The sequence below is a fragment of the Tauraco erythrolophus genome, chromosome 7 (assembly GCF_009769465.1).
Source record: "Tauraco erythrolophus isolate bTauEry1 chromosome 7, bTauEry1.pri, whole genome shotgun sequence".
In the NCBI taxonomy this organism is placed as follows: domain Eukaryota; kingdom Metazoa; phylum Chordata; class Aves; order Musophagiformes; family Musophagidae; genus Tauraco; species Tauraco erythrolophus.
This window is the reverse complement of record NC_141471.1, coordinates 59,119,353-59,138,456: the sequence shown is the minus strand read 5'-3', so window position 1 is coordinate 59,138,456 and position 19,104 is coordinate 59,119,353. Positions and strand designations below refer to the sequence as shown.

The window sequence follows — 19,104 nt, the reverse complement described above, 5'->3', positions numbered from 1 at the left end:
CACAGCCCATAACTCCAGCAATGCAGTGCCACCAATGTGCTTGTATCATGTACACACAGCACATTTCGGCACCACCCATCACTGAAGATAGGTGGCTACATCTGCAATAACTAAAACTTATTTGCACCAAAAGAAAAAAAAACACAAGTGGAGGCGAGGTTTTAGACATGAAACCATGATCATGCCAACAATACACAAGGCAAAAAGTAAGAGAGAATTAGAGAGCTAAAAACATAAAAGCCAACACTGTAGACAAAAGTCTCTGGCTGGAAACTTCTCAGGCTTGTTGCCTCAAAAGATCACTGAGACAACGCAGCCAGTTTCCACAAAGACCAAACCTGCAATTCTCACCAAGTCTTTTCCAGCATTTCCTGCTTGTGGCACAGTAAAGTTGACAAAAGCACGAAAAACAGCAGAGGTGCCAGGAACAGCACCAGTTCTTTCAAGTGTCAACAGTGAAATGCAATATTTAATATTACATTTAAAACTTCTCCACCAGTGCTGTTGTTACAGCTGCACACAGAGGCATCCTTTCACAGTCTGTTCTGCTTGGCCATTAGCAGCAAAAAATACTAATTAAAAAATACTGACCCAACTAAAGAGGAGAACTTAAATTTCCATTCGATTCACTTTAATTCATGCAGGGGAAAAAAAAAACAAGACTGCCCTTAACTTTATTATTATTTTTTTTTTAATTTAACAAGAAAGAGCAAGGAAGGAAAACGTAAAAAGGTTAAAGAAGGTGGAAACACGGCACTCTAAAACCCCAGGTCTACTAGCAAACATGCCAAGACAAAAAACTTCTAGCTCTGCTAGTTCAGTGACATTGTGTATTATTTGAAAGCAACTTAAGACCTTAGAATACAAAACTAGAAAAACTCCAGTTAGAGCTACTCACTTTTTCAAGATCTAACACTGACCAGTCCCATATTTGGCAAAGTTACTGTAGATTTCTTGCAACCGCAACCCACTGTCCCGTCAAGCCAGGCACTGAAACGTAGTTATGCTGCAGGTACGCACCAAGTGTGAATTCAGAACTTGTGCACTAAAAATCCCCACTGATGCCTGTGCAGTGAGCTGAGAAAGGAGGGTCTCAGCTGTTACCCAGCTCTGAAAACCAGACTTCTACAGGAGATGGTCACAAACTCAAAGGATGTCCTCCTTCTGGCAGTAGAGGGCAGTACCAGACACAGTTATAAATTTACAACACTACGAGCTACAGACAAAGATGAGGACCCATCTTTATGTGTTTACTTTTCAGGGCTTACCTTCTCCAGCGGGCAGTGAGTGCTGTCTCTGAGAAACGGGAGTAAATTTGGGCGATCGTATTCAGCATAAAGGCTGATCTGTTTCTCATGGTATCGCTGGCCTTTGTGGTGGTCTCTCTTGAAAAGCTTGTGCAAATACTAGGAATCAAAAGAGAACCAGAACTCAAAACCACTTAGGCAGAATTATTTGCTCTCTGCTAATAAAAAACTCCTCCTTATTTCCTCAGGAATACGATAACACATACCAAGAAACACAGATTAAATCCTGATTCAAAAGACTCCGCTGCATTTTTCTGCAGTACCCTCATGACAGCTATCTCCAAAACCAGTTCCATAAAGCAGGTTTTCAGCAACAGTTAAGAAACTGTCCTTTAACCGTCAAAGAAACTACTGCATTTTGAATTTTACAGAAAACTTTGGACAAATATGCCAAATGAGGCATTCTGGTTATCTAGATAGGCTTGACCATTACGGATAACTATTGGTCATATTTTTACAACATGAAATGTTTTAACCAAAGTATCTCAAACTATAGATACTGGGGCAAAGGTCCTTCCCTCTAGATGAGCCCAGAAAAGCTTTGAGAATGATCTGGAGAGTCAATTTTTGCACCAAGTTTCACAATTTGAAACTGATGCATCCCTTCCATAAACCAACAGTCAGTCAGTCATCTCTGCAAAGCTCTTGGGCCGTGGCTGCACACTTCGCAGAGCCGCTGCCTAAAATCTCATCTCTAACACATAAACCCACTCGCCACCAGATCGATGCCCTGAGCCCCACCTGTACACAGCAGCAAGTTAAACTTCCCTCCCTGACACAGCCCGAGTCCACAGCTACATTTTACATATTCCGCTGACACCATATTCAAACTGAAGAGGTGCTTTTGGAATAGCAATGTGGAGGCACAGCCTTACAGGGATATTGTCATTCGGCACAAACAAGAACAATGCTGCATCGTGTGGAATTTACAGCTCTAGAAAGACAAGCAGTTCACTGCCTCTATGGATCAGCAAAACGTGCTTCAGAACTGCACCCAACATCCAATCCCATTTTTGCGTAGGCAAAGAGAAGGGATACAAGCAGCAAGTAATCGACCAGAGAAGACAAGTGTCTGCAATGCCAAAAGGAGTATCTCATGGTATGTTAACAAGTAAGCAGCATCTTCTCAAATTCTCACAAGTACACATTTTAAAATTATTTTACTGTTGTAAAAATGCTATGGCCACATTAAAAAATAGATTAGCAAAGTAACCACGTTGGCTCGGGTGATTTATGACATTATAGTGTCATGTGCACTTTGGCAGGATAACCACATCTATAAGAGATGTGCCTGGCAAAGAGTTTTTTCAGCTCAACTTGAAACCAACAGAATATAGAAATATTTACCACATGCTGTAGCTCAGGCCTGTTTTCTAATTCTTCAACAACTCTGTCAATCTGAAAGAGAACAAACAAAACACAGCAGATAAGCAAACCTATGATGAACACCACATTCACAGGACTGAGAGAAGGACAGGTAATACAAGCAAGCACTGGACTGCCATGCCATCAGCTTGTTATACTCACGGAAATTTTATCTTCGTTATCCAGAAGCATGTCTACTGCTTTCTAAAGCAAAGAAAGAGAGAGTCCAGTTAAGTAACAGGTACACACATCTTCTCACATCTATATAGTATTATGCTTGTTCACCGATGGGTATCAGATGAACATTGCAGACCTACTCTTTTCAGCAACAATAATTCAGGGAGCAGTTTGCATAACATCAGCATTCCCTGACAGCACAGCATTACAGGAGAACGTATCATCTGTTCTTCCAGAATACTTATCCTAAGTTTCCCACTAATAGCAATCCATACTGTGCACTCATAGTGCAGGTGAAGTTTGCCCATCGAATAACGGGTCACAGAAGGCCACTGTCGAACAACGTAGAAATACTGTTTGTCCCATTGCAAAAGGGAACTGCAGGGTGATGGCTACGTAGGAAGCACACAACTACACTTGCCTTACAGCTGGATCCTTCCAAACTAACTGCACATGGATACTGTAACACAAGCAGACATGATCATGTAAGCAGGAAGGCAACCGAGACTCTGCTTCTGCTTCCCCTTAGAAAAGCCGACTTTGCTTCATGTTCCAAAACCACAGACTCCTGATATGATTTACTCTATTTAATAAAAAAGAACTATACTCTTTTTTTCCCCCCCATGTAGTTTAGAATGGGCACACCAAAAATTATCATTGTCTTTGGTACAGATGGCTCCATATTTTACCTCCAAATGCTTAAACCACCACTGCACTGAAAGAGCAGATCTACCTGGTTTTACCTCAAGGATTGTACCAAAACTCATTTGTTGAGGTTTTAGAGCCATCTGGGAAGAAAGGAGACTGAATTCAGCACATAACACATACTTCTTATTTTTGGAATTTAAGTTAATAAATAACCTTGCAAACTTTCAGAAGCAAAAAAAAAAGTAATTCTTGAGCACAGGTAGCCTTTTCCTCAATCCTCCCAGTAATGGAGGGAGACTTCAGAAGAAGCAGGCTAGCCCAGGATACCAATATCTGGCTCCAGTGCTGGTGCCTCTGCCAAAACTTTGGGGTTTTTATATCATGGAAGAGCCTTCAAGAGACAAGGTATGCTGGGGCCTGACGGGATCCACCTGTCTGGATGAGGAAAACATTGTCTTTGGGTGTAAGCTGGCAGGATTCAGAGAGAGCTTTAAACCAGAATCAATGGGGGAAGGAGATACCAACAGGATTGCAGTAGGTAAGGCAAGGGTTGGCACAGCATCGCCTGCAGGTGGCAGTGCTACTGGGAACATCTACAGTGCTCCTGGGAGCACAGAGGGCTCAGGAAATGCTCTTACACCAGCACAGGCAGCATGAGAAACACAGGATGAACTGGAAGTGCTGGTGAGCTCCTAGAGCTACGGTATCGTTCGTATTAGGGAGACTTGGTGGAACAAGTCCCATGATTGGAGTGCTGGGACGGAGCGCTATGCAAGGCTGTTCAGGAGAGCTAGGCAGGGCAGGGGAGGTGGAGTTGTCACACTATAGATAAGGAAGAGATTTGACTGCACAGCCCTTACAGTTAGTAATGATGTGGTGTAGAGTCTCTGGGTGAAGATCAGAGAGGTGGAACACAAAGGAGATGTTGCAGTGGGTGTCTACCACCGATAGCCCAGCCAGGATGTAAACATGATGAGTTGTAAACTGATGAGTTATTCTATAGGCAATTAGGAGAAATTTCTGGATTGGTATCCCTTGTCCTTACAGGAGATTTCAACTTCCCAGCCATGAACTGCGAATATCCTACTGCTGTGATGAGGAAGTCTTGGAAATTCCTGAAGTTTGTAGGAGATAATTTCTGTCACAGGTACTCAGTTAGCCAACTAGGAAAGACGCCCTCCTAGACTTGCTGTTTCTGACTAGAAAAGGACTTGTGGGGAATGTGATGGTAAGTGGCTGTCTTGGCCACAGTGATCATGAAATGGTTGATTTTAAAACTTTCAGTGTCATAAGAAAAAAAGACAGCAGAGTTGCTACCCTGGACCTCAAGAGAGCAAACTTTAAGTTATTCAGGGAGTTATTTAGCAGAATACCCTAGGAATCTGCTTTTGAGGGCTTAGGAGTTCACGAGTGTCAGTCACTTGTTATGAAACACCTTTTAGAAGCGCAGGAGCAGGAAATTCCACTGCATCTTAAGTCAAGCAAGTGGGGTAGAAGACCAGCTTGACTTAACAGGGAACTCCTCATGAAGCTCAAGAGGAAAAAGAAATTGTACGATCTCTGGAAGCGAGACCAGGCTTCACACGAAGAGTACAGAGCTGTGGTTTGTATATGCAGGGAGAAGACATGGAAGATAGGCTCAATTAGAGTTGAAACTGGCCAGTGTTGTTTCAGATAACAAAATCATGCTTTTTAAAGGATGTTAATAGCAAGAGAAGGTCTAAAGAAAGATCATTGCCCTCTACAGCTTCCTGAGGGGATGTGGAGAGGAAGATGCTGATCTCTTTCTGCCTGGTACCCAATGCCAGGACATGTGGGAATGGTTCAAAGCTGTGCCAGGAGAGCTTTAGACCACACATCAAGAAGCATTTCTTAACTGACAGGGTGGTTAAACATTGGTATAGGCTTTCTAGAGAGGTGTTTGATGCCCCAAGCCTGTCAGTGTTTAAGAGGCACTTGGACAATGCTCAAAGCCACGCCTTAACTTTGTCAGCCCTTTAATAGTCAGGCAGTGGGACTAGATGATCGTAGTTGAGTTGGAAGGGACCTACCAATCTCTTCTATTCTATTAATTGACTACAGTGAAAGAAAAGTGGCAAGTGTATTTAACATATGCCTCAATAAATTCTCTGCCTCCTTTCTTGGCTTATTAATAGCATTATTTTATTAGAATATTATGCAGAAATTTATGCAGAAATTATATCAGGTGAAAACCTACTTGAGAATCACAAAAATAATCTCAGATTTGGCACTCTTCTCATCTTAAGTGATACTCAAATGGAAATACAAAGGAAAAAAGTCATCCTTGGGTCAATTATTTTGCAGTCTAGGCAAGTATCTTCTTCCTTACCTCAGAATGTATCCAGACACAGCAAACACTCTCTGCCTCAACACTATCGATAGCTCATTTATTTTTAATCTCTTAAAATATCTCTAGTGGAAAGTGAATATAAAATCATAAAGATCACCATACCTCTGAATCAAAATCCATGAGCAGAACAATTTTGTCTCTGATAGAACTGAAAAGATTGTGCTTGTGGATCAACTGGAAGACGTCTTTATGCCTCAGAGTTAGGTAAATTTCTAGGGCTCTGCCATAGCGCTGGTCATAAGTATACCTGATACAAAACAATGTTACAGTACACATGATCTTACATGTAAGTGTAGGAAAATTACCTATGAAGGAAAATATAAACATACTCTAGGATGTAAAACTTGTTAGGATGCTACTTGATTTGATGAATATCTACATAGTTGCTGTGATTCACTTTTGTTAAAAGGAAATAAAACACTGGGCAACATCAATTTCAACTCTGTTTATATAAGACACCACATTTGTGTTCTGACCTGTGGTTCTCCGCATTTTAGTTTTCCTGTTTTAAAATCATAGGGAAAACCACACGAAATGCTAGCTTTTCTGGTTTTGGAAACTAACTGGAACTCTCCTCAGAGCTAAAAAAAAATTGTTCTCTGAAAACTTTGGGACAGACTGTAAAATAGCAACTGACAGAAGCTCTGCTTTCTTCAAAGCAGCAGTATGAAAGGAACTTAACATGGGAATCAGGCTGAGAAAACCAAAGAGCTTTATCGCTGTATGACACAGCCCAGAACCAGCTCAGTTTTGGTGCATTTTCCAGTCACACAGTAAACCTAAATACCCAACTTCTGAAATAGTGGGGAAAAAACCCATCATTTTATTTTCCTGTGGGTAACTCTGAAATACACGCTTCACAAAAGAGGCTTCCTCTGACAGCATAAAGAGGAATGCTAGCTACTTGCTTTGGAAAGAGGAATAGCAGATCCAATCTTATACTCAACTCTTTGCTTTCACACTCAGCATACACTTTATAAGGAAGGGAAAAGAATTGCTAAGCTGTGCAATCAGCAGAGCAGACAGCAGAGAAAGCTAATACTCACTAGACTGCTGCAAAGCAGATATTTCTGTTAAGAGAGTTGGGCAAATATTTATAAACTAGAGTATAGTATTTCAAGCTTACTTTTTCTAACAGGTGTTTGAAATTGTACTTACAATTCTGCAAGTGTTCGTAGCAAAGTCCTGTTCTGTGGATCTTTCTTCAGGTGATCCACTACAGCTTGAACTATGATTGTGTTGTTGTAGAGATCTCCAGGCCACTCTTTTATCAGGGTTGCAAATCCCTACAAGTAGAAGAGATTGTAACAGAAATGGAAAGAAATGCCTAAGGAACATCTGAAAGCATTAAAGCTTCAGCTAAGCCTCTGAGATGACACCTGCTGTGTTTCGCCTCTAAGACACTTTTACATGCCCACAGACATGCACAGTGCAGAACACAGATTTTCCTTCTTAGGGCAATGTTATTACGATTCATGAAGCTGGGTCTCTTCCAGGTGCTGTATGCTTTGCGCAGCACCTCGACCACTCGTGCAACATCAAACAAACTAAAAATAACAGCATTTATAACAAGTAACCCATCTCACAGTATTAGCGTGCTCTGAAGAACATTCTATCTATTCTTTTATAATGTAAACCAAAATTCATTTTGCTAATCTTTTCATTATTATTAAATTGTCCATTGAAAATCTGTTAGAATACAACAGAGAATTTGCTATCAGAATTCCACGTTGCTGAGGGTATTTTGCTGGCAATAGCTATTACGTGTGGCCAGGTCAGGCTGCCGTACCTCGTAGTCACTCTCCAAAAACTCATGCAGGACCATTTCGTAGATCAGAGGTTTCAAAACTGGATCCCGTCTGGGCAAGTAACGACTAATTGCCTACAGGAACACAGAGAACAAAGGATCAGAAAGGGCATGACACGTAACGTCCTGGTACGCTGATAATAGAAAAAAAGAATTGTTGTGAAACAAAAAACAAAGCTACATGCAAAACACGGCTCTTGGTAAACACTGGAAGCACTGTATATCCGTATTTGTAAGCAGTATCCTAAAATTATTTACTTTAGGATTACACACATTGGAATTGTATTACTTATCTAAAAGTATTTTCATGAGAAAGATAGTGGTAAGATACTAGTTAGAATGGGAGTATTGGCCATTGCACTTAGAGAAGTCTGAGTATTTACTGCTAGTGATTTAGAAAATAAAACCCACAAAAGACCTCTCAGAAGACGAAAGTTTTCCAAATCCATTTTGTCCAGTCTTGGTCTTATATCTTGTAAAAAGGCATAAGCATTCATTAACTGAAAAACATGTACTTTTGATTTACAACTTACTGTGAGGTGACTACATTTTATGAAGAGCTCTGTTTTGCCAGCTGTTTTTACATATCCAAATGAAAATTAATTTGAGAATAAGTCTCTCCACGGAAAAGGTGAAGGAGTGTGATCTGTTGCTCTATAGGAGGTGTTAAGGAACTGCATTCTGGCAGGCAGGAGAGCAGAACCTGCCAGAATGAATCAGCTCATACCCTGGAATTTCAGCACAGCATCTTATTAGCACTATTATGCCATGCAACTAGAGGCCAAGGTTATTACCGCCTACCAAAATAAACCCTACTGCTGCCAGCTGTGTTGGGACTTTGGGGTTTGTAGCTGAAGGCCCAACACTGATGAAATTCCTCCAAACTCTCAGAGATGCTGCCTGTTGCCCACTAATGGCACACGGTGCAGTAGCATTCTATTGCTGAAACTGCATGAACAAAGTAGGAGAAATAACATCTCACGGCATCATGTTTTTTGCCATTTTACAGACAGCAACACCTACTCACAACAAATTCTCCTAGTATTTAAATCAAAACAGTCGCCTAAGTTACATATTTCATTAAAGCCTCCCATCTGCAGGCGAGACAGGAGGTAAAAATAAAAGACCAATAAAAACCGCATTGTTAATGACCTTGCAAAAATTAAAAGTTCATTGCTCACAGGAGACCTCTCCCCACGCTGTTTGAGCTTGGCCAGTCTTTGAAACACAGCGCACTGCCAACATCAGCTCTCACCGTCTGTCACGGAATTTCATACCCAACTCAGGGCACGGCTTGCCAGCTGCCCTAGGGAATCATAATCCTGACCCCCTCGTAAAAAAGCCGCCTCCGACCATAACACAAGCAAGTTGGACATCAACTGGAGACTTGAAGGCAGAGGACCTTCTCCAACGGCTGTTTCCATACCCACTTCCTACCTTCCTGTCACCTCCCAGACGACCAGCCTTGCTCGGTGGCTTTGCTGCAGCTCTTGGCTGCGGCATGGCGTCTTGGCGAGCTGCGGAGCAGGGCAGCTGCCGCGCTGCACGGGGGCCAGATGCCTCGGGAAGGACATCTCTTCTACCTCCGAGTCCCACTGCTCTGAAAGGAAAGCGCAACCGCCTCCTGCAGATTGGCCCTTGTGGCTCCGCGAAGGCTGCGAAGCATCCAAGTTATTTTTAAGCCTAGGCACGAAGGTGAACTAAGACCCATGCTGGAGGTTACCAACTCTTGCCATTTTATTTTTAAGCAGTGGTTAAGGAGCAAGGTCAGACGAAAAGCTCCAGAATCAGGATGCCTTTGTACCAATTCCTGAGCCATGTGGTAAAAGTGATTTTAAATAAAAATAGGATATTATACACGGATATCTTTCCTTCCTTTGTTTCTTCTTAAGATCTGCTTTCAGACTGTTGATCAATAGGTATAAAGGTGAGGTACACACAAGAAAGTCCATATAAAACTTGACATGAGATAGCCTAAAATATCTCACCAATAAGCCCAAACCAGTTATGTATTCCTCAAAGGACACATATGAGATCAAAGAGGCCGTCTGTACGATGCTGCTCTATGCTATGCCAACCACAGGCAGGTGAAGTCTTTCACGTGTCCTCTAGCCAACATTTGGTCATTAAACATTGCTGCTGCTAGCTGATCATCCTGCATCCCTGCTGAACGTCACTGCTGTCACACCAGAGTCAACAGAATGGGGCATATCCCTCACGCCACAACGGCCAGCACTCGCAGAGTTTGGCATCTTCCTCCAAATCCACCTTCCTCAGCTGTCTCAACTGAGACGTTGGATTTTACACCGATGTGACTCGAGCACAAGACCGTAACTCCATCAAGCCACCGCTGCTGGAGAAGGAGAGGAGCAGATCGTTGCAAACCTCTAAAACATTCAAACTGCCATAACAAGATTTGCTAGAGGACATCTGCCAAAGCCAGGAGAGACATGAAGATACCAAAATGCAGCCTCTGGTAGCCAAACAGGACCTTTCAGTACAGAACTCTCAAAAAACCCCCTAAACCCACAAGCAAACAAAACAACACGCACATCCCACAAGCTTTGACATTGGGGTACCACTAATTAGTCCCTCTGCAGGAAGGGAAGTTTAAATCTTTCGTTTCACTCCTGCCTCAGTTACTGGCAAACCACATTCAATTGGAAACGTCAGATTTCAGGCAATCGCTTATAAGCAGTGCAAACTCTTTAAGAAAATTCCCTTTCGAAATACATTTTGTCTCCAAATCTCAAATACAGTCTCCTCATTAGGGCTCAAAGCCATCGTAGCCCAGTTAAACTATTGTGTTTAATACTTGCTGGTTGGGTAAATAGGTAAAAACTTCCATACGAGTGACCTCAAGCATTTCAAGAACCACTTCATTTAGGTCTGCCTTAGTTTAGTTCATCCTTTACGATATTCCGGTTTCTTTAGGAACTTCGGAAAAGTTTTATACAATTGCAACAGTAAAATAAGAAAGGCAGCTTCTAGAACTGCAGCTTGAAGCTGAATAATGTAACGGACTGCATCTTATGTTTTTCTAAGTCTGCTTTCAAGGGGCTGAAAACAACCGACTGTTTAGAAAGGCAGTAATTTAGCAGAGATGTTTTTGCAGCAAACCTGCAAATATTTTTATATTTTACAGTCTGCTGGATGACATAAGTGGAGACAAGAAAAACATCCATTCCAGACACTAGCATCTAAAAAACAAAATAAAGCCAAAAGGACTAGGAAGCACCATATCAAAATTCCACCTGTACCTGCACTCAGGTCCTTTACTGGATTGAAATAAAGAGACAGAAACATGAGATTTCACCTTCCAAGGTGGCAAAGAGTGCACCAAGCCACTAAGAACACATACAAAAGGCAAGGCTGTCCTTGCACTGGCATGGCTCTAAACCAAAAGCCAGACGTTTCTGAAAACCATAAAGCTGAAACACTTTCGCTCTTTGAACAGAATTAAACAGCTTAAAACCAGCAAGGGACTGCATGCTGTGATATCTTAATAATATGTCCTTTTTGGCTCATTGACTTTGAATAGGAAGACATAAAATTCAGAAATAAATGTACATGTGTTACCAAAGGGAGTGTGCATAATGTTTTCTACTGGTTTGGCAGTGACAGCGCTGTAGTCTCACGTCCTGGGCAATTTATTAACTGGGAATCTCACATTAAACATGTACCATTACGGCAGCTGGCTTGCGACCAGGGAAAACAAAAGACAGGGCAGACCGCTCCTCTTTCTTGCCACCATTTCTAGCACACAGCATAGCTTTTCCCTGTTGCTCTGCAATTTAACTCTTCTTTGACACTTAAAGCTGTGGCTCTGTTGCAAGGGACTTGGATTTTTCAGGAAAGGGTGGCACCCACAGAGGCTACTTCCTTAAGAACTAGGGTAGGATTTTTCAGGACATACTAGAAAGGAGTGAAAAGTAAATGGGAAAGAATTTTTTCCTTTGCAAGTAAAGGCCTTAGGGGTGGGTCTTTTACTTGGGGGCTGTCAGCAAGTTAGAAACAGGCAGCTGAGCACCTGGATGCGCTACGCCTGCAACCCTGTTCTGAGGCTTGTTAACATATACACATCCATCTGAAAGACAACTGTGCAACTCGAGATCTGGGGCAGGAATTTCAAGGGCAGCGTTGCATCCTGCTACCACGCTAGTGCCTTTAAATGTGATGCTTTGGATACTCGGTCCAAACATGCAGGAAATACAGCATGTCAATTACTTGAGTGCAGAGACAGGAATGAACTTACCTTAAGCTGACCTATTTCTTTAAACTTGTAAACTTCAAATTCCCAGAGTTCTGTGTTTTTGCCAAGAATTTTCTGGCACTTTCTGGAAGGAAGAGGAAAGCATAAGAGAACAAAAGTAGGCAAACAGAATAATACAAATGTGACAGCATCACTGCAAGGATGCCTGCCTTATTTCTTCTCCCTATCACAACACTTGCAAAGGTGACTTAGTTTGTCAACCACTGCTTCAAGCACAGTATGCCAGGTACTTCCTTCAGATCTTACAATGTTCTTCCAGCCAAGAGGACTTAATGCTTACTATGCGTTCGCCCTGATTGATTAGGGCCATATAAGCTTTATGAGTGAAGTTTTTGCATCTCAGCTCAGAAAAATGGAGCATTTAAAAAGGCGTGCTTACATTTACACATACCTGAAAACACAAATCTTGGGTAATTTCTGATCCTTGCTTTAGGTATCCATATTGGACACTTTTGTTTACACCCACATTACCACAAATTATTTTTCTGATGGTCTTACTTGTAATGACACACTAATAAACTTAGACTACCAAATTCCAAAGAAAACCTGTTTTGAAAATGTAGTGTGACACCGAAAAAATCAAAAAAAATCAAGGCTGACTTTCAAAAATATACGTCTCAATTCTAGTTAAACTTCAGAAAGTTTACAGTAAGTTTTGGGTCACCATAGGCAAGAAAATATAGGGCACAGTAATACATCTGTATGTTTTGAAACTTCAGAACACCTAGAAAATCAACATTACAAAATACTTCAGAATCAATAATTTCCTTCTGCTTTTTCCCCATACACAGACACACTTTAGCCAGCAAAAAACATCTTTAACAGTTACCGAGCAGCCAGGTCATACTCTCCTTTCTCCACTAGGTGATTTATATAGGCTAAACCAATGTCCTAAAGGGAATAAAAATAAAGAATTAGTCACAAAAGTTTGGAAGTCAACCACTTGACTGCCACAATAACTATCATTCCAGCTGTATGCACTGCTGCTAAGTGAAGCACCAGGCCCTAAGTGGATACCCTGAGTTCACCTTTAGATGAAGGACAAAACACCTGCCTAGAACACTCATAGCTTCAAATCAAGACGCTCTTTTAAATAATTCTCATAACCTCATTGACGCTGAGAAGACTGTACCACCTCTACATATTAAGGATTGTTCAAAACACACAGCTGAGCATTCAGTGCTTGCATTAGTTATCACAAAAAGAAAACCACTAGCCATTGTATGAGGCACTTTGTCAACACAAAGTTTGCAAGGGAGAGAAACATTGGTTGAGAATAGAAATCCTACTGCTGCTCCATTAAGTCAAAGGATTGCTGAAAATTTAGCAAGATTATTAAGATTATTACACACTATATTGCTGTTCTCAAGACGTTATGGCACAGGTCAGGTGTATTTCTTTTTTTAAAAAAACAGATTTGTGCAATGAAAAAGAAGTCCTTGTTACCTAAACAATATAAACATTTGGGTCTTCTGAGGCACAACAAATTTTTTGATCAATACAAAGGACAGTACTGAGCAGAGCAGAATATTAACAGAGGTATCCAACAACTTCAACTGGTCAATCTACTACAAAGTTTAAAAAAAAAAAATCATGCACATACATCAGATTTTAGAATTTCATTCTACCAGAGGAACCTCCTTCATATTTTCAGCTTGACCCTTGTCAAAAATGAAGATTTCTGGTAGCTTCTTTCTGCTGTGGGCCAGCTTCTCAGTGAGCAGAGAAGACAGAATAAAGAAAGGTGCTGTAGACCTGTGGTTGTTTAGGACTCCTGCATTCTGCTCAAGAGATGCAAAGAGACAGTGATCATGACCACAACCTAAAAACTTCCCAAGGTCTCCAGATTTGTCAGGGGGTGTGCGCGTGGTGTCACTGGTATGATCACTGCTGGGCAGCAAGAACAGGAATTGTTTGAAATCCCTGTACCACTAATCCTTCACTCAGGGCTTGATGTCAACGTTTTTTCCCTTAACACATTGCATGGTTTTTGCATTAGAGACCAAACACTAAACAACTTTGCTTGTATACACCCAGCTCTGAATTTCATCTAAGTGGAGCAAATTTCTGCAAACCAAGAGAAAAGCTTTTTTTTTCTTCCTCCTAATATATTGCCAGAATCTCCTTGAAGAATTCTTTATATCTTTCGCAAGGGTCACAGAGCAGCTAAATCAGACAAACTCTGTGATAGGTGATGGCATGCCATTAGGTCTTGATTCAACTTCTGGACTACACAAGAAGAAACAAATTTTTAAGACATACTGATGCACAGCGTGCATATTATAGAATTTGTAGCCAGATTGCTGCTAACATCTTCTAACGCTTTGTACTTAAATGCAAACTTCCATTTAAAGAAGTAACAATATTCATGAAATACCAATTTGGTCAATGTAAACAATCGAACAAACAAGTGCTAAAATCAGCGATGCTTTTGTAGCCGTTACATTATCCCTTTCCTTGTGTTCTAAACATCCATACCCTTTGTTGCTCTGCGAAGGGACTATGAACACAGGAAATAGCTATACATAAGAGAAGGAGCTTAACTATGTAAAATAATGAGAACTGCAAAGCAACATGAGAGCGCTAGATGTGCAACTGCAACTGAATTTCAATAGCATTTAAAAGGTCTTCCAATTGCACCTTTTAAACTCCTGCCAAAACCCTGTCACATGTACAAGGTAAAAGTTAAAAAATGTGTCACCCCCCCACCCAATCCCTAATATTGTAATACTGCGTGTTAGTTGAAACAACAGCAAATTTAATACCAAAGTAAAAGCAAACAAAAACCCCATCAGCAATCGGAGCAGTGGAATTCTCTTCTTTTTAATGTCAATAGCACCTTCAAAAAACCCAGATCGTTTCGTGTTTCACACACTAACATTGCTGTTCTGCAGCTGAATCCCAGAAATCGAAGGCTAGCTGAAGTATGCCTAACAGCTATTGTTGGTGCAATTCAGAACAGGGAATGTATTTGTAGCCTCTCACAGCATTCAGAAAGATGCCAGATATTTTGTTTTGAATAGAAGTTTTGAGACTTACCAGAATCTTGTGCTTTTTTATAGTTTTCTGACTGATCTCAGCAGCCATCAAAGCTTCCTATATTCAAAAAGCAGAAAACAGAGATACTAGCCAAATACACAAACTTTCAATACAGAAAGCTCTAGAACTGCATAAATCAACTATTTTTCAGAGCAAGGTGTTTGAAGCACTAGAATTTTTAATGCCATGGTTGGATGAACAGCTTTGAATTCATACTCACACAAAAGCAGTCAACCAAAGAGAAAACTACTTTTGTTTCCATCTGGGTTCACTCCACATTACTATATTAGGATCAAATCACAAGATTACAACAAAACAGACAATGCAATTGCATTGAATCATTTTCAAATGAGAACCCTTCACCAAAACCTGTGAAAAAAAATCATCAAGAAAGGGGGTGGGGAAGGCTACCTTTCACTTCCCCAGCCCAAAAGTCTTCTGCAGCCAGAGTGACTTAAATTTCAGCGTCATTTGCTGTCCTACGTCTTTCAAAGGTACAGAAACAAAGCTGGCACTTCTACAAACAAACCCAAACCTTTAACATACATCATAACACACAAGCTATCTGCTATCCTAAACAGCTTTCACAAAGGCACCCGCACAGCTGTCACTTGCAAATTACAGGAGTCTTCAGGGACCAAATGCTGTGATTTACATAAACTGCAAAACTGCACTCATCGTATGAGTTTGCTATTCAGTCACAAAAGCGTCCACTAGGATTTAAACAAATCTGCATGAGGAATATTATGACTGCATTAACAAAAGGAATGCATGCTGAATGGCTTGACCACTTTTTTTTTTCTTACCATGGGCATCCAACAAACAACACATAAATAAGAATTTACAAGGTACTTTATGCATCATAACAAGTGTTCCAAGTCATTAACTGTAGGATACCAGAATCCAGAACACTGGGCACATGTTGATATTGTCTGCAAGAATCTATTATTATTATTTTAGGTGTTTACATATATATGTTCAAGCACACCACTATTTACGCAACCAAATACTGAGCTGCTTTTTTCCAACGGAGGTGCATACCCTTGTTTTTTAATATTGGCTCTGCTTTTTTGTGAGTAACACTACTTTCAGCACCAATACCTACAGTTCAAGCACACATGATTTTACTTTTAAAAGCTTCGACATCGAAGGTAAGTAACACGGAGTACGCACTGTACACTAACAGAACCTTTTAGTTCTGTAGTGGAAGTGATACAGAATGGGGAAAATCTAGTATGGCCCACCAAGTCCATTTCTCTTCCCTCTTTAGTTGGGACAGATCTAGAAAAATATCCATGTAGCTCATTAGTTAACTGTTTTGCTGCTTTAAAGCCAAAATCCAGCTTTAATAATTTTCAGTGACAGCTAATACATTTCATATCTGATGTTGAGAGCAGTATTCACACAGCCAATCTCATTCAGTTATCTCACTTGGGTGCAACTCAGATGAGTTGCCTCAGTAGGAAGACTAACTGCCCAGAAACATTGAGAGGATGTATCATCAACTCCTACACTTTACAAGCGTTTAGTCAATGACTGTAGGAACAGAAACTATCCAATCCAAACAACCTAGCAGAGTTCCTCATCCCACCCCAATTTCCAAACCAGGAAAGCCTGAAGGAAAGAATGTTGCAAAAATTACTTCGTATTTCTTCTTTTCAAGAAGCCAGTCAATGTGGTCATCTTGGTCCCGCTCTTTAGCCACAACCACATCTCTTGGGCTGATGATATAAAAAAGCGATTCACCTTCCGAATACTCTGCAAATGCATAGACAGTTTTATTGTTATTATATTTTCCTTAAGTAAAGCCCTGCTTTTTAGTACGCCCTTGAGGGGAATTTAAAAAGAGGAGATGCAAGGAAGACAGCAAGGCTACTCCTGCAGAACATGCTTGTTTGGGAAGCTGTATTCTCCAATAAATTAAAACTGGTTTAAATGGCAAAATAGCTTTCAAAAAAAATCACTACAGCTTATTGCAAATTCTGATTCATCCACTATGTGTAAACTTTATGATGGTTTAGAACACATTATTATACTTTTAGAGGACTATTACACTACATCGCCTGCAATAAACTTACCCTCCCCATCAAGGTCAAGGCCATCAAAAGCATAAATGATAGATGCCATAACCCCTGGGGACACAGCACATCATTACAGCAATGCATTTGCAATGCTATAAGTTAAGGTTAGATCTATAATGCATTTGCTTATACCATAAGCCTTTATTTTTGAGTGAGCTCAAAGTAAAAACATACTTAAAGGTAAAATCAAACACAGAAGATGATTGTTCAGAACAGTTATTATTTCCACAGAACCCATGAAGACACACCATCAATGTTTTGTAGGTACAGGAAAGAAAACCATCCCCTATGCTTTATCTGTATCTATACACACACACAAATACACTCCTGAACTGATGAGCAATTCACAAATTAAAGCTTGTTTTAAAGCCACCCAAAAAATTTAGACTTGTCAGATTAACTAGAATATTCATTAAGCATAAAAGTACAACTGTGGACATCAATATCCAGCTTAGGGACAGATAGGAAGAAATCCCAATCCTACTGATAGCAGCAGAGACGTTTTGGAGATCAGGAGGAGATATACTATATTTCTAGTGGCTTAAGGGCACTGACGTACACAGCGGCCTGCCAAGCCTGTGATTTGAAGCATGCTGCCAGAGAAGATGCTTAAAAATCAGATTCATGGATTTTAAAAGCCAGAAGGAATGTTTCTGTATAACACAGGCTATATAATCTTCACCAAGGAATCCTGCATCAGCTTTGCCATGCATCTGTCTGAACTATACCACCTATATCAGAAAAGCACCCCATCTTATTTAAAAGACTGGTATAAACTGTGCTGGGGCTTAATCTCCCTGTCTGTTACATAATTAAACCTATCTCTAGGCTGAACTTGCCAAACTCCAGTTTCTATTAATTACATTTTACCATTCTGGGGTCTGTTACACTCCGACAGCTTTATCATTACAGGGAAGCTAAATATCAGTGCGCCCCTTTCAAGTTGATCCAGGTGGATCTTACTGCTGCAATGACATTTACTCCATCTTTGCCTCTAAAGCAGCTTTTCCAGACACTGTATCACTCATTTCACTATTCCTGAAGCCCTTTGTGTCCAAAGAGATGCAAGAGCTCCTACAGATCACGCGTTGAATATATCTCCACCAAAGATACTGCCTTCCACGATACTGGACACTGCATGAGATCCGTATTTCTGCCTTCCCCAGTACGTCTGACTTAACAGATGGCACTACAAACCATGATGTTTAAATATGCATATTTGTTGTCTTTCATGTGACTGGTTCTTGTGGATTTTCACTTTACACTTTAATCTTCTAAACACTTACAGGCAGTTATTCAAGGAGACAATGTGAAAATGACAAAGGAGGCTGAATCATCCCGGATCAAGACTTTTTTAACCAAGTTCTGAAAATAAACCAAAATGACATTAAGAACACCTACCTAAATGGTAATCTCTACATTCATTTTCCTGAAATCCTCGTACTGTTAGTGCATCAGAAGAGATCTCTTCACAGGACTCAGGTAGGGGTTGTACAATATCCAGTCTGGGCCTTGCACAACACTCCATTTCCTAGAAAAATGCAAACATCTTAGTTGCATCCTACCTTAGCAATGCCAACCGATGATCATCTAGAAACACGGCTGAAATTGAAATTGCAAACATTCCCAAAGGTCCAGTAACTCTGCACTGGGTACTCAGTGGCGAACTACACAAGTTGCAAAGTTGTGTGCTGCAGAGTAGCTGTAATCACACTGGAAACACAGAGCAAAGTTATTCCTACTCTTCGCTTGCTTCTCTTGAAGAGATCAGCACAGAGAAAGAGGTTTAGACAAGACACAGGTCTAACCCTTCCCCTGGGTTTGCTCACTATTTTTCCACTCTTGGTCACAGAAGTTTTCAGGGCTATCACAGATGTTTGTTAACCACTGTATTCAACAAGCAACAGAAAAATCTAATTGACTTTTTCAGCTGGGCTCCGGCCCAAAAGGACAGAGCTCTATGAATCAAAGATATTCTGGTACCAGGATGAACTTGTTTTTTTTTTAGCTGCTGTTTAAGTTTGCACTTTAAAGCG

At 40.7% G+C, this 19,104-nt stretch overlaps 1 protein-coding gene across 1 annotated transcript in view; it reads right to left on the bottom strand.

Moving 5' to 3' along the window:
* The window catches only part of VPS41 (VPS41 subunit of HOPS complex), a 108,507-nt gene that overhangs the window by 16,995 nt on the left and 72,408 nt on the right, over nucleotides 1-19,104 (bottom strand). Inside the window, exons 12-22 of the mRNA XM_086614302.1 lie at nucleotides 18,470-18,599; nucleotides 16,630-16,745; nucleotides 14,988-15,044; nucleotides 12,778-12,839; nucleotides 11,931-12,012; nucleotides 7,658-7,750; nucleotides 7,027-7,154; nucleotides 5,971-6,115; nucleotides 2,835-2,876; nucleotides 2,655-2,705; nucleotides 1,269-1,406 (exon numbers count right to left, since the gene is read on the bottom strand). Coding sequence (XP_086470428.1) covers nucleotides 1,269-1,406; nucleotides 2,655-2,705; nucleotides 2,835-2,876; nucleotides 5,971-6,115; nucleotides 7,027-7,154; nucleotides 7,658-7,750; nucleotides 11,931-12,012; nucleotides 12,778-12,839; nucleotides 14,988-15,044; nucleotides 16,630-16,745; nucleotides 18,470-18,599 — 1,044 coding nt within the window. The remainder of the gene's footprint in view (nucleotides 1-1,268; nucleotides 1,407-2,654; nucleotides 2,706-2,834; nucleotides 2,877-5,970; nucleotides 6,116-7,026; nucleotides 7,155-7,657; nucleotides 7,751-11,930; nucleotides 12,013-12,777; nucleotides 12,840-14,987; nucleotides 15,045-16,629; nucleotides 16,746-18,469; nucleotides 18,600-19,104) is intronic.